The 20,182-nt window shown below is 42.8% G+C and overlaps 1 protein-coding gene across 2 annotated transcripts in view; it reads left to right on the top strand.

Moving 5' to 3' along the window:
- Positions 1-20,182, top strand: part of UBE2K (ubiquitin conjugating enzyme E2 K) — an 85,934-nt gene that overhangs the window by 53,569 nt on the left and 12,183 nt on the right. For both annotated transcript variants that reach the window (XM_008017600.3, XM_038008617.2), the window contains one exon: positions 6,719-6,801. In XM_008017600.3, the coding sequence (XP_008015791.1) occupies positions 6,719-6,801 (83 nt within the window). The remainder of the gene's footprint in view (positions 1-6,718; positions 6,802-20,182) is intronic.

The following is a 20,182-nucleotide window of genomic DNA, read 5'->3' as shown; positions in this document are numbered from 1 at the left end:
TCATTGACCAGAAGAGTAGGGTTACTTCTAAACAGAGAAAAATATATCTTTAAATCAGATGATAATACTGTAGAAGGAATTTGATTAAATGCATACAACCAATATGATTTCTAGTGTTAAGTTGTAATGTGTATTGTGCTAGTGAAAAAATCATTAGTAAAATTCTAGCCCAATGGTGTGTCCTGCTCAAGTAGAGATTAAGTTGTAGGCCGGATGCAATGGTTTGCATGCCTATAATCCCAGCACTTAGGGAGGCAGGGGGCAGGTAGATGGCTTGAGCTCAGAAGTTCATGACCAAAATGGCAAAAACCTGTCTCTACTAAAAATGCAAAAAACAGAACAAAACAAAAACTAGTCAGGTATGGTGGCATGAGCCTGTAGTCCCAGCTACTCAGGAGGCTAAGGCACAAGAATTGCTTGAACCTGGGAGGCGGAGGTTACAGTGAGCCGACATCGTGCCACTGCACTGCAGCCTGGACTACAGAGTGAGACTCTGTCTCAAAAAAAAATAAATTAAGTTGTGAATTTTGCTCTTTTTTTCTTGGTGTTATCAACATATTTTTTACATGTTAAGTTGTATATACATACAAATGCTAATAATCTTTAATGAGCATATGCTCATCTGTACATGCATATTCAAAATAAAATAACATTTTCTTTTGTATGATGAGAGTTAAAGCTGGTTTAATAATATATGTTTTGAGACCCTGTCTCAAAAATAAATAAAATAAAAAACAAAATACGGCCAAGCACGGTAGATCACCAGAGGTCAGCAGTTCAAGACTAGCCTGGCCAACATGATGAAACCCCATCTCTACTGAAAATAATTAGCCAGGTGTCGTGGTGCACGCCTGTAATCCCAGCTACTCAGAAGGCTGAGGCAGGAGAATCGCTTGAAACCAGGAGGCGGAGGTTGCAGTAAGCTGAGATCGCACCACTGCACTCCAACCTGGACGACAGAGTGAAACTCCATCTGGGGGAAAAAAAAAAAAAAAAGCAAGAAACACACTTCACATATCTTCAGATCTTAAAACTGGAAGTTACAAATGGAAATATGAACTCAAATCTACCATGAAGTGGAAGCTGAAGTGTTTGTTAAACTAAAGAGTGAATGAAATGTACAGTGCATCTTGGAGGAGGAGATAAGAACCATTGATGCTATGCCAATGTTGATAATTTAAGAATAGTTTCCTTCGTTTCTGTCTGGGAACTTTTAGTATCTGTTGTTACATAGTGTTCAGATTTCTGTTTTTATTTATTGAGTACTTTCCAAAGCTATTGAGTGTTCTGAAGTTCCCAGACAATGCTAGTACTAGTTTTGTATATAAAAATGAGACATTATTATTATTTTCTTAATAGAGACAGGGTCTTGCTACATTGCCCAGGCTGGTCTTAAACTCATAGCCTCAAACAGTCTTCCCACCTTGGCCTCCCAAATTGTTGAGATTACGGGCTTGATTCACGTGCTGGGCCATGGAGATAATCTTGAAGATTAAGTTTTTTTTTTTACAAAATTTTTTTTTAAATTTTATTCTTTGAGACAGGTTCTTGCTCTGTTGCCTGGGCTGGAGTACCGTGGCGTGATCATGGCTCACTGCAACCTCTGCCTCCCAGGCTCAAGCAATCTCTCACCTCAGCCTTCTGAGCCACCATGCCTGGCCTTGAAGATTAAATTCTTTAGTGGGTCATCTGCAAATTCAAAATTATTCTTTTTCTTTTTTACTTTCTTCTTTTTTTTTTTTTTAAATAGGGATGGGATCTCACCATATTGCCCAGGCTGGTCTCGAACTCCTGAGCTTAAGCAACCCACCTGCCTTGGCTTCCCAAACTGCTAGGATTATAGACATGAGCCACCATTCTCAGCCCAAATTCAAAATTATTTATTTCTAACTATAGATTATAGTACAAAGTAAGAATTAGTTCAGTAATTTAATTGTGTCGGCATTTTTCCTATGTATCTACAGAGAATTCTGCATAGAAGACCCTTCTTTAAAAAGCAATGCTGAATGCCATATCCTGCTTTTTGCTCACACCTGTAATCCTAGCACTGTGGGAGGCTGAGACGGGTGGATCACTTGAGCCCAGGAGTTTGAGAAAAGTCTAGGCAACATGGTGAAACCCTGTTCCTGTATCCACAAAAAATATGAAAATTAGCCGGGAGTGATGGCACACGCCTGTAGTCCCAACTACTCTGAAGGCTGAGGCAGGAGAATTGTTTCAGCTCAGGAGCTCGAGGATGCAGTGAGCCGAGATTGTACCACTGCACTTCAGCCAAGGTGACAGAGTAAGACCCTGTCTCAAAAATAAATAAAAAAGGCCAGGCACAGTGGCTCATGCCTGTAATCCTAGCATTTCGGGAGGCTGAGGCAGGCGGATCACTTGGGAGTTCCAGACCAGCCTGGCCAACATGGTGAAACCCCGTCACTAGTAAAAAAATACAAAAATTAGTCGGGCATGGTGGCGCAAACGTAGTCCCAGCTACTAAGGAGGCTGAGGCGGGAGAATCACTCCAGCCCAGGAGTAGTAAAAAAGTAAAATTAAAACAAAAGGCAAGATATGCTTCATATATCTTCAGCTCACTTGACTAAACGGTAATCCTTCTGACATCTCCAATACTGTTTTTAAATTATGTTATCTTTTTTTTTTTTTTTTTTTGAGACGGAGTCTCGCTCTGTCGCCCAGGCTGGAGTGTAGTGGCCCGATCTCACTGCAAGCTCCGCCTCCCGGGTTTACGCCATTCTCCTGCCTCAGCCTCCCGAGTAGCTGGGACTAAAGGCGCCCGCCACCACGCCCGGCTAATGTTTTGTATATTTAGTAGAGATGGGGTTTCACCGTGTTAGCCAGGATGGTCTTAATCTCCTGACCTCGTGATCCGCCCGCCTCGGCCTCCCAAAGTGCTGAGATTACAGGCGTGAGCCACCGCGCCCGGCCAAAATTACATTTTCTAATCTTGTTGAAAATACTAAACCACAGTGGGTTTTTTGTGTGTGGTTTTTTTTTTTTTTTTTTTTTTTTTGAGATGGAGCCTCGCTCTGTCCCCTAGGCTGGAATGCAGCGGTACGATCTCAGCTCACTGCAAGCTCCACCTCCTGGATTCACGCCGTTCTCCTGCCTCAGCCATCCGAGTAGCTGGGACTCTGGTAGCTGGGACTACAGGCGCCCGCCACCACGCCCGGCTACTTTTTTGTATTTTTAGTAGAGACGGGATTTCACCGTGTTAGCCAGGCCGATCTCCTGACCTTGTGATCCGCCTGCCTCGGCCTCCCAAAGTGCTGGGATTGCAGCCATGAGCCACCGCGCCCGGCCACCACATTGTTTTAAAGTTATAAAATGCTGTGAATTCCTTGAGTTACTGACATTATGGCATATGATTGTTTATGAATTGGACTCATTGAATAGTAAATGGAGATTGATTATTAAAAATTCAAAAATCTGAGATTCGAAATGCTCCAAAATCTGAAACTTTTTGAGTGTCTACATGTCACTCAAAGAAAATGCTCATTGAAGCATTTTGGATTTCAGATTTTCAGATAAGAAATACTCAGCATAGGCCAAGCACTGTGGCTCGTTCGTGCCTGTAATCCCAGCAGTTTGGGAGGCCGAGAGGGGAGGATTGCCTGAACCCAGGTTAGGACTGTAGTGAGCGGTGATTGCACCACTCTACTCCAGCCTGGGCGACGGGAGTGAGACCCTGCCTCCAAAAAACAGAAAGAAAAAGAAACACTCAACCTGTATTAAGATGTGAAATGTGTGGTTATATCTCTTATAAAGCAGTGTTTGATGTGGTCTCAGTGGCTTATGCCTGTAATCCTAGTACTTCAGGAGCCTAAGACGGGCAGATCTCTTGAGCCCAGGACTTCAAGACCAGCCTGGGTAATATGGTGAAACCCCAACACTATTAGAAATAAAAAAATTAGCTGGGTGTGGTGGTGTGTGCCTATAGTCACAGTTACTTTTAAGATGGATCACCTGAGTCTGGAAAGTTGAGGTTACAGTGAGCCAAGGTTACACCATTGCACTCAAGCCTGGGCTTATAGGAGTGAGACCTTCTCTAGGGAAAAAAAAGGAAAAAGGGAGAAATGTTTGTTGTACATAAACCCTATATTACTGTCTTAACTTGCATTGTGTTTGATATTTAGCCTTATAATAACATTTTTGCTGTAATGTTAAGTGCACATTCATTTAGTGTGAGTCGCTTATATCTGGGGATGCTTTATTAAGTAGCATGGATACAATGTCTTTTATGGAAGACCAGACAAATAAGGCAGAAATAACAGAAATGTAGTTAATACTATGACAAAGGAAACTACAGGTGTGTGGAACAGATCAGGAAGAAGTGATATGGAAAGTGAAACTTGAAGAGTAGGAGTTAGTTGGGAGAAGAGGGCACGGAGGTATGTTATTGAGAAAACAAATACGTATGAAGGCCCAGAGCAGGGGAAAAGTTTATTATGACTTTTTGAGCAGGAGAGTGGAGTGGGGAATAGAGGTAAAAACTGAGATTTCCGCTGGGCGCAGTGGCTCACGGCTGTAATCCCAGCACTTTGGGAGGCCAAGGTGGGAGGATCACAAGGTCAGGTGATCGAGACCATCCTGGCTAATGCGGTGAAACCCCATCTCTACTAAAAATATAGAAAAATTAGCCGGGTGTAGTGGCGGGCGCCTATAGTCCCAGCTACTCGGGAGGCTGAAGCAGGAGAATGGCATGAACCTGGGAGGCAGAGCTTGCAGTGAGCCGAGATCATGCCACTGCACTCCAACCTGGGCGACAGAGCAAGACTCTGTCTCAAAAAAAAAAAAAAAAAAACAACAAAACAAAACAAAAACAGATTTCAGGGGTAGTCTAGGACCAGGTTAAGAGTGTGGGCTTGGCCGGGCATGATGGCTCATGCCTGTAATCCCAGCACTTTGGGAGGCCGAGGCGGGTGGATCACCTGAGGTCAGGAGTTCAAGACCAGCCTGGCCAACATGGCGAAACCCCGTCTCGCCCTGTTGGCGCACCGAGATCGTGCCACTGCACTCCCTGAGCAACAGCGCGAGACTCCTTCTCAAAAAAAGAGAGAGAGAGTGGGTCCACATTGAAGGGAATGAGAGGTCATTAATGGTCCTTAGAGCAGCATGGTGATGCAAATCAGATTTACTTTAAAGGGCTCTCTTTAGTTTTGGTTGGGAAAATAAATTGGAGATAACAGAAGGGAAGGCAGTAAAGTCAGGAGACTGTGTAGTAACCTAGGTGATGAATGATTGTCTCCTTTAATGAGAAGATGGATGGAGAGAAGTAGGTATCATTGAAAGTAGTAAGATCATTAAGACTGAAAAGAATCAAGCATAGCAAGAATGAAGGAATGGAAAGTATCTTGTTAGTTTTCGCTATTTTAAAGTCATTGGTGAATTAAAATGCCTTTTTAGATTGAATATGAGTTAGTGAGTGAGCAGGAGGTAAGGAAGTAGAAATAGTGTAGACAAATCAAGAAGTCACAAAGAGAAGAGAGAAGTGGAAACTTAGCTTTTTTCCATAAATAGCTGAGGAGCATATATTAAAGAGTCAGTTTTTTTCCAGTTGGTTGTGCTCTGTTGGCCAGGCTGTAGTATAGTGGCATGATCATGGCTTGCTGCAGCCTCAACCTTTCAGATTCAAGTGATCCTCACGCTTCAGCTCCCTAGTAGCTGGGAGTACAGGTGTGTGCCACCATGCCCAGCTAATTTTCTTATTTGTAGAGACATGGTCTCACTGTGTTGCCCAGGCTGGTCTCAAAACTCTTGAGCTAAAGGGATCCTTCCCGCCTACCTCTCCCAAATACTGGGATTACAGTGTATGAGTGCTAATTTTTGTAAAGTTTCTTAGAACATTAATGTGCCATTACATATTAATGTACATAATGTACTATATACATTAATTGGCACATAGTAATTAATCTATTAAGTGTCAAAGAATTTGGGCTCAACTGGTCATTGTCATATGTGTCAGAGATAAGAATACAAGACCCTCCAAAAGTTCACGAGTAAGAGCTGATGAACTTTTTAATTTCATGGTGTTTTAGCATTTTCTTAATTTTCACTTGTTGATTTATTCTTCTTCCATAATGACACAAATAATGAGATGATTAGACTCAGAATCTGGAATCAGATTGTGGGAGTTTACATTGTGCTCTGTTGAGCTGTTTGATTAGGTTTCTTAAACTCTAAGCCTTAGTATCTCCTCAGTGTTTGCTACATCATAATAGGCATTTCAATAAAAATAATTTGAGAAAAAATTATACAGAAAAAAAAGCACAGTCACTTACTGTTTGTGCTTTCATTCACTGGTTTTACTTACTTTTTTCCTCAAGTCTATTCTGCACCCTGCCTCACATGAAGAAAGTGCTATTTACTATTTATGTTTTTATTTTATATACTATTTTATTTACCAAAATGGATTTTATTCTCTGTTGTATTCTCATAGCATCTACCATTATTCTAGGTAAATTGTAATCTCCTAGTAATTGTTGGGTTTGTTTAAAGGAGGAACATTTAAAGAGTTTAAAAACAATATATGTTAGTGACAACATTCAGCTTACTGGCTCCTTTGTCTTCTACACCCCTTCTTTCACCTAGGCAAAATGATGTAATAGATATAGGGACCTTTCTTTTTTTAGTTTGAAGATTTCATTTTCTTGTAGTTCTGCTTAAACTGTTTTATTTCTGTTACTGAAAAACTCAAGTGTGCTTTATATTCTAGGTCCGGTTTATCACTAAAATATGGCATCCTAATATTAGTTCCGTCACAGGGGCTATTTGTTTGGATATCCTGAAAGATCAATGGTAAGAGATTTTGAATTCACCTTCTCTCCTTCTCATGTGAATACCAAGACTATAAGAGTGCTAAATGTGTAATTGCCTCAAAACATATATTATATTTTATCTTGTTTAGGCAGTAACTTTATAAAGTCTCAAGTACATAATTGAAAATGCAATATAATTGAGATCACAATCCATATTTAAATAGAGACTTGTTAGATAATGTTAGATGCTAGCTTTACACTTTGAAAAGTCTTGGATTTCATTTGTTATTTTGGTAAATTTGATTATTTGCTATCTTAAGAAGATATTTGTGAAAGACTAAAAAAGTAGAAAGTAAGTATTGAAGTAGTTATATCCCCCTTGGATGGAATGTAAGTTACAAAATTGTTGCAAGTTGTGTTAATGGAGCACAGTTTGAGCACAGTTATGACTTTGGTTTATGAATTCTAACAAGGAGCACCTTTGTAGGTGATGTCTTCATTTGGATAGCAGTATTGTGCTTTCACATTTTTTGTCTGATTTGCTCTGCACAGCATTAAGTGTTTTAAGAGTTTCTGCTCTGGAGCCACCAGGTTCACATCTTGGCTCTCCAATTTACCAAGCTGCATGGTCATGAGCAAATTACCTAAATTCTGTGTGCCTTTGTGTCCTCGTCTGCAAAATGGGTTGACACCCACTTCATAGAGCTGAGAGGATTAAATAAGTTACTTTATGTAATTCCCTTAAAACAGAGCTTTGCTTTTGTTTTTTGGTTTTTGTTTTTTTGAGACAGGGTCTTGCCTTGTTGTCCAGGCAGGAGTGCAGTGGCACAATCACAGCTCACTGTAGCCTTGACCTCTAAAGCCCAAGTAGTCCTACCACCTCAGCCTCCCAAGTAGCTGGGAATACAGGCGCATACCACCACACCTGGCTAGTTTTTGTATTTTTTTGTAGAGACAGGGTTCCTGTTGCCCAGGCTGGAAGCTTTGTGTAGTCTAACAATGATAAAGATGATAGTTAATTATGTAGCACGTGATTTTTTTTTTTTTTTTTTTTTTTTTTTTTTGAGACGGAGTCTCGCTCTGTCGCCCAGGCTGGAGTGCAGTGGCCGGATCTCAGCTCACTGCAAGCTCCGCCTCCCGGGTTTACGCCATTCTCCTGTCTCAGCCTCCCGAGTAGCTGGGACTACAGGTGACCGCCACCTCACCCGGCTAATTTTTTGTGTTTTTTAGTAGAGACGGGGTTTCACCGTGTTAGCCAGGATGATCTCGATCTCCTGACCTCGTGATCCGCCCGTCTCGGCCTCCCAAAGTGCTGGGATTACAGGCTTGAGCCACTGCACCCGGCCCAGCACGTGATTTTATAGATGGAAAAACTAAGACCAAAGGTATAAAAATTAATTGGAGTGGGAGAAAACCATAAAACTAGAAAAAAATCAGTTGAGTGAGTGTGTATTACAACCTTTTCTTCTGATTTTACTCTTTTACAAGAGAAGGTATAACAGAACAAAACAAAACAGCAGTTGGTAAGAACACTTGGAGCCAAAACTGTGTTTAATGGGCCCAGCCTGGCTACCTAATCTTCTAGGAAGATTATATATTATTGTTGGTACTAGAATTTTTAAGCTATGTTTTTTTGGGTAGTGTTTGTTTTTGATACAGAGTTTCACTCTTGTTGCCCAGGCTGGAGTGCAGTGGCGCGATCTCGGCTCACTGCAATCTCTGCTTCCCAGGTTCAAGCAGTTCTCCTGCCTCAGCCTCCCGAGTAGCTGAGACTACAGGCGTGCACCATTACGCCCAGCTAATTTTTATATTCTTAGTAGAGATGAGGTTTCACTATGTTGGCCAGGCTGGTCTCGAACTCCTGACCTCAGGTGATCCTTTTCCCTGGACCTCCCAAAGTGCTGGGATTACAGGCGTGAGCCACCACACCCAGCCTAAGCTATGTGTTTGATTTGTTAAGAAAGGGGGGATAAAAAGGTACCTGAAAGAAAATGAAATAGGAATGACAGCATTTAGTATATGACCAATTTGGTTTACTTAGTAACTGGATGAACAGACTAGAGTTACACGTTTCATTTTGTTTTTTTCTGTTCCAGTAGTATATCTGAGTAAATCCTGTCCCTTGATAGATCATCTCTTGGGATCTGGTTTCTTGATCTATATTTCAATATATTCTATGTTGCATATAGATCAAGACTTTCAAACATAAAGCCGTGTGGAATAGACTTTTATCTTCTCTGTTACTCTTTTGATTTGTGACTTGCCAATTTATTGAACGTCTTAAGTGTCAGTGTTTTTAATCCATTAGGTTATAGCCAAGGCCTCTAAAAGCTCTAAGATTCAGTGATATGAGTACGTATTTGCAGTATTCAAGACATTTTACTGTTTTCATTTGGTTTCTAGGACATTAGTTTTTCTATTCTTCCTTTCCCACCACACTCACTCCCAGACTCCTTAACTAGTTCCTTGCATATCCCCCGAATCTTTGTGTATTAGAATGCCTCAGGGATAAGTCTTGGATTTCTGCTTCTTTCTAGCTGCACTCACTTGCTTGGTAAGCTCATCTGATTTCATGATAACTTCACCTTTATATACTGCAAACTCACAAATTATCTTCCCTGAACTTGAGACTCTTATCCTGCTGCCTGCTTATCATCTTTACTTGACTATATAATGAGCATATCAAACATAAACTGAACTGATAGTCTCCTAACCTGAAACCTGTTTCTATAGTCTTCCCCAACTAAGTTATTGGCAAATACATCCTTGCATTTTCTCAAGCCAAAATCACATCATGATCCTTGGCATTTCTTTCTCTGGCACCTCATGCCCTGTCTGCAGATCTATTGGCAAAACCTCCAACATCTTAACAGCAGCTTTACTACCACTTTTCCAAACGCATTACCTCTAGCCTGGATGATTGCATTAGTCTGCCTCCCTGCTTCTGGCTTTTCCCTACTCAGGCTATTCTCAGCACCCAGAATGACGACCTTAAAAACAAAGCTTGGCCGGGCGCGGTGGCTCAAGCCTGTAATCCCAGCACTTTGGGAGGCGGAGACGGGTGGATCACGAGGTCAGGAGATCGAGACCATCCTGGCTAACACGGTGAAACCCCGTCTCTACTAAATATTACAAAAAACTAGCCGGGCGAGGTGGCGGGTGCCTGTAGTCCCAGCTACTTGGGAGGCTGAGGCAGGAGAATGGCGTGAACCCGGGAGGTGGAGCTTGCAGTGAGCCGAGATCTGGCCACTGCACTCCAGCCTGGGCGACAGAGCGAGACTCCGTCTCAAAAAAAAAAAAAAAAAAAAAACAAAAAAAAACAAAGCTTGCAGCCAGGTGTGGTGGCTCATTCCTGTAATTCCAACACTTTGGGAGGCAAAAGTGGGCAGATCGCTTGAGGTCAGAAGTTCGAGACCAGCCTGGCCAACGTGGTGAAACCCTATCTCTACCAAAAATAAATAAATTAGCTGGGCATGGTGGTGCATACCTGTAATCCCAGCTACTTGGGAGGCTGAGGCAGGAGAATCGCTTGAACCTGGGAGGCGGAAGTTGCAGTTAGCCGACATCATGCCATGGCACTCCAGCCTGGGTGACAGAGTGAGACCCCATCTCAAAAAAGAAAGAAAGAAAAAGCTTGGAGATGAAAACTTCCCACTGACTTGCTTTTTGCCCAGAGTTAAGCCAACAGTACTGTTACTTGTAATTATCTCCCTATGTAGCTAGTTGAAAGATTATGGTGTGTATATACAGAGAGAGAAATTGAATTTTTATACCAAAACATTTTCTCCTAATATGATGTGCAGGAACATAACATTTTTTACATCAACTGTTCCCTTTCCTAAGGCAGGTGAATAATCTCGTTTTGTATCTGTACAATTGAAATATTAAAATATACCAAAGACACATTAGATAAAATAGGTGAGCCAAATATTCATGAATTCATTACTCTATTCCCTGAGCTTTACTGAGGTATAATTGGCATTTAGTGCATATCCATATTTAAATGTGAATGTTTAGATTTCAGAACTGGAATTTGATAGAGAAAAATACAGGATCTTAATCATAGGAAAAATGAATTACATAAACAATAAATAATTTTCTGCAGGCATACTAGAAAATACGTGGTTAATCTTGGTCTTTTATTAATGCATCTAGGGGTGGTGATATACCTTTATTAATATTTAACAACTTATTTTAGTATATTTATTATTTTTATTATCTTTTTTTTTTTTTTTTTTGAGGCAAAGTCTCATTCTGTCACTCAGGCTGGAGTACAATGGTGCGATCTCTGCTCACTCCAACCTCCACCTCCCAGGCTCAAGCAATTCTCCTGCCTCAGCCTCCCAAGTAGCTGGGATTACAGGCATGTGCCACTATGCTCAGCTAATTTTTTTGCATTTTTAGTAGAGATAGGGTTTCACCATGTTGGCCAGGCTGGTCTCGAACTCCTGACCTCAGGTGATCCACCCGTCTCAGCCTCCCAAAGTGCTGAGATTACAGGCGTGAGCCACTGTGCCCGGCCCCTGGTTTATTTCTTAATTTCACAACTTATGCTATGTGGAAACGATTTTCTAATGTTTTCTACTGACACTGTGACTAATGGTGTCTACTTACCTGGGGAAGAAAATGACAACACAAAAATTTTGCTCAGTGATGCTGCCCTTCTAAAAGACACAAACAGGCACAGAATATATGCCTGGTCAATAACGTATGCTCAGCATCATTACTCATTAGGGAAATGCAAATTAAAATCATAATTAGATACCACTCTGCATGCCTGTAAACATAAATACCTCATGCATTGCTGGTAAGAATGTGGCTTAACCAGGCAGGGCACGGTGGCTCACACCTGTTATCCCAACACTTTGGGAGGCCGAGGTGGGTGGATTGCTTGAGGTCAGGAGTTCAAGACCGGTCTGAACAACATAGTGAAACCCCATCTCTACTAAAAATAAAAATTAGCCAGGCATGATGGTGGGCCCCTGTAATCCCACCTACTCGGGAAACTGAGACAGGAGAATCTCTTGAACCTGGGAGGCAGAGGTTGCAGTGAGCCGACATCGCGACACTGCACTCCAGCCTGGGTCACAAATCGAGATTCCGTCTCAAAAAACAACAGAAAACAAAGAATGTGGTTTAACCACTTAAAGCCAGTAATATCTACCAAAGCTAAACACACACCTTCAGTATGCCCTATCAGCTTCATTCCTAGGTATATATCTAAAAGAAATTAGTGCCTATGCCTACTTTTTGAAAGACATGTATGAAAGAATTTTTATGGCGAATTTATTAATAGCCCCAATGGGAAATAACTCAGATGTCTCATCAACAAGAAAATTGATATATTGTGATCACACATTGGAGCACTACGTAACAGTAAAAAAGAGCATATCATTGACACAGACAACATGGATGAGACTCAGACATGTTGAGTGACAAAAGCCAGACACAAAAGAATACATACTGTATGGTTCAATTTTTATGAAATTGAAGATGATCCAGAATTTATGGTGATAAATACGATAGCTGGGCATGATGGCTCCCGCCTATAATCCCAGCACTTTGGGAGGCCAAAGCGGGCAGATCACAAGGTCAGAGACCATCTGGCTAACGCGGTGAAACCCCATCTCTACTAAAAATACACAAAAATAGCTGGGCGTGGTGGTGGGCGCCTCCTGTAGTCCCAGCTAATTGGGAGACTGAGACAGGAGACTGGCATGAACCCGGGAGGCGGAACTTGCAGTGAGCCAAGATTGCACCACTGCACTCCAGCCTGGGCAACAGAGCTAAACTGTCTCAAAAAATTAAAAAAAAAAAAAAAAAAAAAAAATACGGTAGTGATGAGGGTGGGCAGGAGTTGTGAGTAGGAGGAACAAAAGTGAGGCTTTGTAGTGCTAAAAATACTCTGTATATTTATCCAGGCGGTGGTTACATGGATATACACATATGTAAAAATTCATCCAGCTGCATGGTATCTTAACTTTGCTTAAACTTTAACAAAAAAATTTATAGCAGCTGGGTACAATGGTGTGCACCTAGAGTCCCAGCTACTCAGGAGGCTGAGGCAAGAGGATTGCTTAAGTCCAGCAAGTCTGGGCTGAAGTGTGCTAAGCAGTAGTGAGATAACACCTGTGAATAGCCACTGCATCCCAGCCTTGACAACATAGTGAAACCCAATCTCTTTAAAAAAATAAAATCTTGGCCGGGCGCGGTGGTTCAAGCCTGTAATCCCAACACTTTGGGAGGCCGAGACGGGCGGATCACGAGGTCAGGAGATCAAGACCATCCTGGCTAACCCGGTGAAACCCCGTCTCTACTAAAAAATACAAAAAACTAGCCGGGTGAGGTGGCGGGCGCCTGTAGTCCCAGCTACTCGGGAGGCTGAGGCAGGAGAATGGCGTGAACCCGGGAGGCGGAGCTTGCAGTGAGCTGAGATCCGGCCACTGCAGTCCAGCCTGGGCGAGAGAGTGAGACTCCGTCTCAAAAATAAAAAAATAAAAAATAAAATAAAATAAAATCTTGGCCGGGCGCAGTGGCTCACGCCTGTAATCCCAGCACTTTGGGAGGCGGAGGCGGGGAGATCATGAGGTCAGGAGATCGAGACCATCCTGGTTAACACAGTGAAACCCCGTCTCAACTAAAAATACAAAAAAATTAGCCGGGCAAGGTTGCGGGCGCCTGTAGTCCCAGCTACTCTGGAGGCTGAGGCAGGAGAATGGCGTGAACCCGGGAGGCGGAGCTTGCAGTGAGCTGAGAGCGTGCCACTGCACTCCAGCCTGGGCGACAGAGTGAGACTCCCGTCTCAAAAAATAATAATAATTAAATAAAAAAATAAAATCTTTAGTATAAAAGCTTCCTTTCTCTTTAAGTAGCATTTAGTGTTTTGAATGAACATGGTTTAATTATTGATCTGTTGGAAGATCCTTAACAGAAAAGTTACTCAACGGTATGAACAATTCACATGATTATTCTGCATAGTAAGGCCCTACTGAGTCCTTATCAATGAATATATGAATATTTACATAGCCACATTAACTATGTCTTACTGATTTGAGACTGGAGCAAAATTAATTTACTGGAGATAGATTTACGAGGTACTGATTTATTCACATTATCTACTAAATTATAAAGATTGACACATTTTTTGAAATTTCATACTCCTGTTTGCCTGTTAGGATTTGTTATAATAGATTTAAGTTGATTGTATATACTGATCCTAAAGATCTCAGTACAATATAGATTTGATCACTACTTTGTAAATAGAAGAAATAGAACAAAAGAATGTTTTCAATTATATACTTTTTCACATTACTGAATTTAGATGAGAGCAGTCCAAAATTGCACACATTTCTTTGTATTATCAAAGATACAGTTTCTATAGTTTTCATTTATTTTTTAAAGTTTTAGGCCAGGTGCTTGCCGGATGCGGTGGCTCTTGCCTGTAATCCCTGCAATTTGGGAGGCCTAGGTGGGTGGATCATGAGGTCAGGAGTTCAAGACGAGCCTGGCCAAGATGGTGAAACCCTGTATCTACTAAAAATACAAAAAAGAAAATTAGCCAGGCATGGTGACACACGCCTGTAATCCCAGCTATTTGGGGGGCCGAGGCAGAGAATTGCTTAAACCTGGAGGGGCGGAGGTTGCAGTGAGCTGAGATGGCGCCACTGCACTACAGCCTGGGCTACAGAGCGACACTCCGTCTCAAAAAAAAAAGAAAAAAAAAGTTTTAGGCCGGGTGCAATGGCTTATGCCTGTAATCCCAGCACTTTGGGAGGCTGAGGCGGGCGATTACCTGAGGTTAGGAGTTCAAGAACAGCCTGGCCAATGTGGCAAAACCCTCTCTACTAAAATTACGAAAAAGCTGGGTGTAGTGGTGCACACCTGTAGTCCCAGCTACTTCTCGGGAGGCTGAGGCATGACAATCACTTGAACCTGGGCGGCAGAGGTTGCAGTGAGCTGAGATTGCACCACTGCACTCCAGCATGGACGACGATCAAGGCTCCATCTCAGTAAAAATAATAGTAATAATAATAATAAAATAAAGCTTTAAATTTATTTATTTATTGTAGAGATAGGGTCTTGCTATGTTGCCCAAGCTGGTCTCAAGCACCTGGCCTCAAGTGATCCTTCCGCCTTGGCCTCCTGAAGTGCTAAGATTATAGACTTGAGCCCCAACACCTGGCCTATAGTATTTAGGGTTAGAAAAATAGGTGTGGTAGACTGTTTTTGCATTGCCATAAAGGAATACCTGAAACTGAGTAATTTATAAGGAAAAGAAATTCCATTTGGCTTGTGGTTCTTCAGGCTATATAGGAAGCGTGGTGCCAACATCAGCTCAATTTCTGGTGAGGCCTTAGGGAACTTATGATCACAGTGGAAGATGAAAGGGGAGCCTGTTTCACATGGTGAGGGTAGAGAACAGAGTGGAAGCAACAGAGAGTGAGGAAGTTGCCACATACTTTTAAAACACTTTTTTTTTTTTTTTTTTTTTTTTTGAGACTGTCTCACACTGTCGTGCAGGCTGGTGTGCAATAGCACGATCTCGGCTCACTGCAACCTCCGCCTGTCGGGTTCAAGCGATTGTCCTGCCTCAGCCTCCCGAGTAGCTGGGACTACAGGCACATGCCATCACGCCTGGCTAATTTTTGTATTTTTAGTAGAAACGGTGTTTCACTGTGTTGGCCAGGCTGGTCTCAAACTCCTGACCTCATGATCTGCCTGCTTTGGCCTCCCAAAGTGGTGGGATTACAGCTGTGCCCAGCCAAAAAACACTTTTTTTTTTTTTTTTTTTTTTTTTTTTTGAAGACTGTCGCCCAAGCTGAAGTACTGTGGTGCAATCTTGGCACACTGCAACCTCCACCTCCCAGGTTTAAGCACTTCTCATGCCCTCCTGCCTCAGTCTCCTGAGTAGCTGAGATTACAGGTGCATGCCACCGTGTCCAGCTAATATTCGTGTTTTTAGTACAGATGGGCTTTTGCCATGTTGGCCAGGCTGATCTGGAATTCCTGGGCTCAAGTGATCCACCCACCTTGGCCTCCCAAAGTGCTGGGGTTAAAGGCATGAGCCACTGCTTCCAGCCTTAAAACACTTTTTTTTTTTTTTTGAGACAGAGTTTCACTCTTGTTACCCAGGCTGGAGTGCAATGTCATGATGTTGGCTCACTGCAACCTCCACCTTCCAGGTGCAAACGATTCTCCTGCCTCAGCCTCCCGAGTAGCTGGGATTACAGGTATGCACCACCACACCCAGCTAATTTTTGTAATTTTAGTAGAGACAGGGTTTCTCCATGTTGGTCAGGCTGGTTTCAAACTACCAACCTCAGATCATCCACCCACCTGACCTCCCAAAGTGCTGGGATTACAGGCATGAGCCACCATGCCCGGCCAAAATACTTAAACGACCAGCTCTCACATAAACTCATTCATGACCAATGGGGTGGCACTAAGCCATTCATGAGCTATTTGCCCCCATGATCCAAACACCTCTCCCCAGGCCCCACCTCCAACGCTGGGAATTACATTGCACCATGAGATTTGGAGAGGACAAATATCCAAACTATATCAATAGGTTTTGTTTTGGTTTTGTTTTGTTTTGTTTTGTTTTTTGATACAGAATCTCACTCTGCCACCCAGACTAAAGTGCTGTGGCTCACTGCAGCCTCAACCTTCCAGGCTCAAGCAGTCTTCCCACCTCAGCCTTCCGAGTAACTGTAACTACAGACATGTGCTACCACACCTGGCTAATTTTTTGTAGAGACAGAGTTTCAACTCATTGCCCAGGCTAGTCTCAAACTCCTGGACTCAAGCAATCTACCTGTTTCAGCCTCCCAAAGTGCTGGGACTAGGCATGAGCCATCCCGCCTGACATCAATTATTGAACTAATTTTCTTACAATTAATGATTAAAACTGGCTGTGCGCGGTGACTCAGACCTGTAATCCTAGCATTTGGGAGGCCAAGGCAGGAGTATTTCTTGGGCTCAGGTGTTTGAGACCAGCACTGGCAACGTGACAAGACCCTGTCTATACGAAAAGTTTTTAAATTGGCTGGGCGTGGTGTTGCGTGCCTGTAGTCTAAGGTGAGAAAATCACTTGAGCCTTGGAAGTCGGGGTTGCAGTGAGCTGTGTTCACACATTCTGTGAAAATTCAATCATGCAGAAAAGTGACAACTTTTTCTCTTTGACATTGTTATGAATTGTATATAAATTTATAGCTCTAGTTTTTTTTTTGTTTTTTGTTTTTTTGCGCCCCTGCCAGACACAGTTTTGCTTTGTCGCCTAGGCTGGAGTGCAGTAACACGATCACAGCTCACTGCAGCCTTGACCTTCCAGGCCCCAAGCATTCTTCCCACCTCAGCCTATTACAGGTGCACACCACCATGCCTGGCTAATTTTTTTAAATTATTTTTTATAGAGATAGGTCTCGCCATGTTGCCCATGCTGGCTGGTGCTCAAGCAGTCCCCCTGTCTTAGCTTCCCAAAGTGCTAGGATTACAGGCATGAGCCACTGCCCCCGGCTGATTCTTTTTCTTTAACCTCCCCTTCATTCAAGTTTCTGATTCTTGCAATGGTAATCTAGAGTCTGTAGGAGACTGTGTCTTCACAATAGGAAGACAGTACAAATAGAGGAAATAGACAGTATTTATAATAAGGATTTTTGAGTCTCTAAGGTAAGAACTTATTACTTAGATTTTTGTTTCTTTGTTTGAGACAGAGTCTCGCTCTGTCGCCCAGGCTGGAGTGCAGTGGCACACTGCAAGCTCTGCCTCCTGGGCTCACGCTATTCTGTTGCCTTAGCCTCCCTACTAGCTGGGACTGCAGGCGCCCGCCACCACTCCAGGCCAATTTTTTGTATTTTTAGTAGAGACAGGGTTTCACAGTGTTAGCCAGGATGGTCTCAATCTCCTGACCTCGTGATCTGCCTGCCTCGGCCTCCCAAAGTGCTAGGATTACAGGTGTGAGCCACTGCGTCTGGCCTACTTAAAAGTTTTTCAGAAAATTTTTGTAAAGTACACAGCATAAAATTTACTAGGCCAGGCATGGTGGCTCATGCCTGTAATCCCAGCACTTTGGGAGGCCAAGGCGGGTGGATTGCTTGAGCTCGGGAGTTCAAGACCAGCCTGGGCAACGTGGCGAAATTCCATCTCTACAAAAAATACAAAAATTAGCCAGGCATGGTGGCATGAGTCTGTAGTCCCAGCTACTTGGGAGGCTGAGGTTGGAGGATCACTTAAGCTCAGGAGGTTGAGGTTGAGGCAACAGGGACCTGTGATCACACCACTGCATTCCAGCCTAAGTGACCATGAGACCCTGTTTCAAATAAGCAGGGCCGGGCGCGGTGGCTCACGCGTATAATCCCAGCACTTTGGGAGGCCGAGGTGAATGGATCACCTGAGGTCAGGAGTTCCAGACCAGCCTGACCAATATGGTGAAATCCTGTCTTTACCAAAAATATAAAAAAGTTAGCCAGGCGTGGTAGCATGCGACTGTAGTCCCAGATACTAGGGAGAATCACTTGAACCTGGGAGGCAGAGGTTGCAGTGAGCCGAGATTGTGCCGAGATTGTGCCACTGCACTTCAGCCTGGGCAACAGAAGGAGACTCTGTCTCAAATAAATAAGTAAGTAGGCTGGGCATGGTGGCTCTTGCTTGTAACCCCAACACTTTTGGAGGTTGAGGCGGATGGATCACCTGAGGTCAGGATATATATATACACACACACACATATACGTATACAAAAGCCAGACGTTTTGTTGATCCATTCATCCATCCATGGAAACCTTAAGTCGCTTCTGCCTTCTGGCTGTTGCGAATAATATTGTTATGAACATGCGTATTTTAACACCTACTCCACTTCCTGCGTTCAGTTCTTTTGGGTGTATACCCATAAGTGGAATTGCTGGATTATATAGTAACTGTGGGGTTTTTTTTGTTTTTTTGTTTTTTGTGTTTTTTTTTGAGGGACTGCCGTACTGTTTCTCTTAGAGTTTTCACCATTTTACATTCCCACAAGTAGTGCACAAGAATTCCATTTCTCCACAACCTGGCTAACAATTACTTTTTTTTTTATGGTAGCCATTCTTTTTTTTTTTTTTTTTGAGACGGAGTCTCTCTCTGTCGCCCAGGCTGGAGTGCAGTGGCCGGATCTCAGCTCACTGCAAACTCCGCCTCCCGGGTTCACGCCATTCTCCTGCCTCAGCCTCCTGAGTAGCTGGGACTACAGGCACCCGCGTTTTTTAGTAGAGACAGGGTTTCACCGTGTTAGCCAGAATGGTCTCGATCTCCTGACCTCGTGGCCCATCTCGGCCTCCCGAAGTGCTGGGATTACAGGCTTGAGCCACTGCGCCCAGCCTATATGGTAGCCATTCTAATGGATATGAAGTGATAGGTCATTGTGGTTTCAATTTGCATTTCCCTAATGATTAATGGTGTTGAGCATCTTTTCATGTGTTGACACTTTCTATATCTTCTTTGGAGAAATGTCTGTTCACATCCCTTGTCGATTTTTTAACCAGGTTTGTTTTTTGTTGTTACTGAGTTGTAGGAGTTCTTTATATATTATGGATATTAAGCCCTCACCAGATAAATGATTTGGAAATATTTTCTCCTGAAACACAGAAGCTTTTTTGTTTTAAGTAGTGGGGTCTTACTATGTTGCCCAAGCTGGCATCGAACTCTTGGGCTCAAGTGATCCTCCCACCTCAGCCTCCCAAGTAGCTGGGACTACAGGTGTGTGCCACCACACCAGCTTCACAGGAGTGTTTATTTTTATTTTTAATTTTTATTATTTTCTTTCTTTCTTTTTTTTTTTTTTTTGAGATGGAGTCTCGCTTTGTCGCCCAGGCTGGAGTGCAGTGACATGATCTCGACTTACTGCAGCCTCTGCCTCCTGGGTGTTCAAGCAATTCTCCTGCCTCAGCTTCCCAAGTAGCTGGGATTACAAACATGACTGGCTAATTTTGTGTTTTTAATAGAGATGGTGTTTCACCATGTTGGCCAGGCTGGTCTTGAACTCCTGACCTCAGGTGATCCACCTGCCTCAGTCTCCCAAAGTGCTGGGATTACAGGTGTGAGCCACTGCACTCGGCCAGGAGTTTTTAACTTTGGTAAAGTTGTCGTGCATATTCCCTTATTTTTTTCTTTGGTTTCTTCTACCTTTGATGTCATATCCAAGGAATCATTGCCAAATTCAGTGTCATGAAGTTTTCCCCCTATGTTTTTGCTTCCTAGCTCTTACATTTAGGTTTTTGATCCATTTTGAGTTAATTTTTATATATGGTATAATAAGGTAAGGGTCCAGCTTCGTTAATTTGAGAGATTATCAGTTTGCTTTGTTTTGTTTTGTTTTGTTTTGTTTTGTTTTGTTTTGAGTTGGAGTCTCGCTCTGTCACCCAGGCTGGAGTGCAGTGGCGCGATCTTGGCCC

The sequence above is a fragment of the Chlorocebus sabaeus genome, chromosome 27, assembly GCF_047675955.1.
Source record: "Chlorocebus sabaeus isolate Y175 chromosome 27, mChlSab1.0.hap1, whole genome shotgun sequence".
Taxonomy (NCBI): Eukaryota; Metazoa; Chordata; class Mammalia; order Primates; family Cercopithecidae; genus Chlorocebus; species Chlorocebus sabaeus.
Note: the sequence above shows the minus strand (reverse complement) of the source record. Positions and strands in the feature narration are given on the sequence as shown.